At 38.0% G+C, this 939-nt stretch overlaps 1 protein-coding gene across 1 annotated transcript; it reads left to right on the forward strand.

The window, feature by feature from the left end:
- The first annotated feature begins 7 nt into the window (after positions 1 to 7).
- LOC112094965 (lachrymatory-factor synthase-like) lies at positions 8 to 612 on the forward strand. The gene has a single exon (XM_024176661.1). It carries the CDS (start codon positions 73 to 75, stop codon positions 586 to 588), a length of 516 nt encoding a protein of 171 aa, XP_024032429.1. The 5' UTR covers positions 8 to 72; the 3' UTR covers positions 589 to 612.
- Positions 613 to 939: the final 327 nt, after the last annotated feature.

Genomic DNA, 939 nt, shown 5'->3' on the forward strand with positions numbered 1-939 from the left:
TTTTAAAGAGTGCGAGAGAATCCCTCTGAAAAAAAAGCTTTCAATATTTATGTATCTCTCTCTAGAATTCTAATGGAGAAGGCATTACAGGCAAAGTGGGAAGGGAAGGTCTCAGCAAAGCTATCAAACGCCACAGTAGACCAAATATGGCCTCTATTCACAGACTTCTTCAACTTCCAAAAGTGGTTCCCAAGTCTATCCACTTGCCACGGCATCCACGGCACCAACGGTGATCCCGGCTGCATCAGATACTGTTCCGGATTTTCGATCCCATCCAACGTTGGCGACAAACCCGTCAGCTGGTCAAAGGAGAGGCTGATAGCCGTTGATCACGCCCAACACAGCTTAACCTACGAGATAGTGGATAGCAACATTGGGTTCGAGTCATACGTTTCGACGGTGAAGATCGTTCCTGGAAGTGATCCTGGTGATGATCATGATCATCAATGTGGTTGCGCGATTGAGTGGTCCTTCACCGTTGATCCCGTGGAGGGGTGGGCATTGGATGATCTAGTAAGGAAATACGAAGAGGGTATACAACGAATGGCCCAGAAAATGGAGGCTTCATTTGGAAATAGAGTGAGTTAAGTCGTTGACCAGTTTTCTCTTTTGTTATCAAGTATTTCACTTTAATTTGTGAATTTTCAATAATTGAATAATTGGATCTATAAATGACATATGCTTTCGGGATGTCCTCAATTCCTTGAGATGTTTGCATTGCAAAAAAAAAAATAAAAAATCGTTGAGATGTTTGACTTTTGCTCTGTTATTATTATTATTTTTAATAAGAAACTTCTCGATTAAATTTTTTGTCCATTAAATTTATATAAAATTAAAAATACTAAATAATCTTTATTTTATAATTCCTTTTTATCTATTCATAATATGTATATTATAATCACCCAGCTACCACTTGGTACCAATAAATGATTTTTTTTT

Source organism: Morus notabilis, unplaced genomic scaffold (assembly GCF_000414095.1).
Source record: "Morus notabilis unplaced genomic scaffold, ASM41409v2 C11347038, whole genome shotgun sequence".
Taxonomy (NCBI): Eukaryota; Viridiplantae; Streptophyta; class Magnoliopsida; order Rosales; family Moraceae; genus Morus; species Morus notabilis.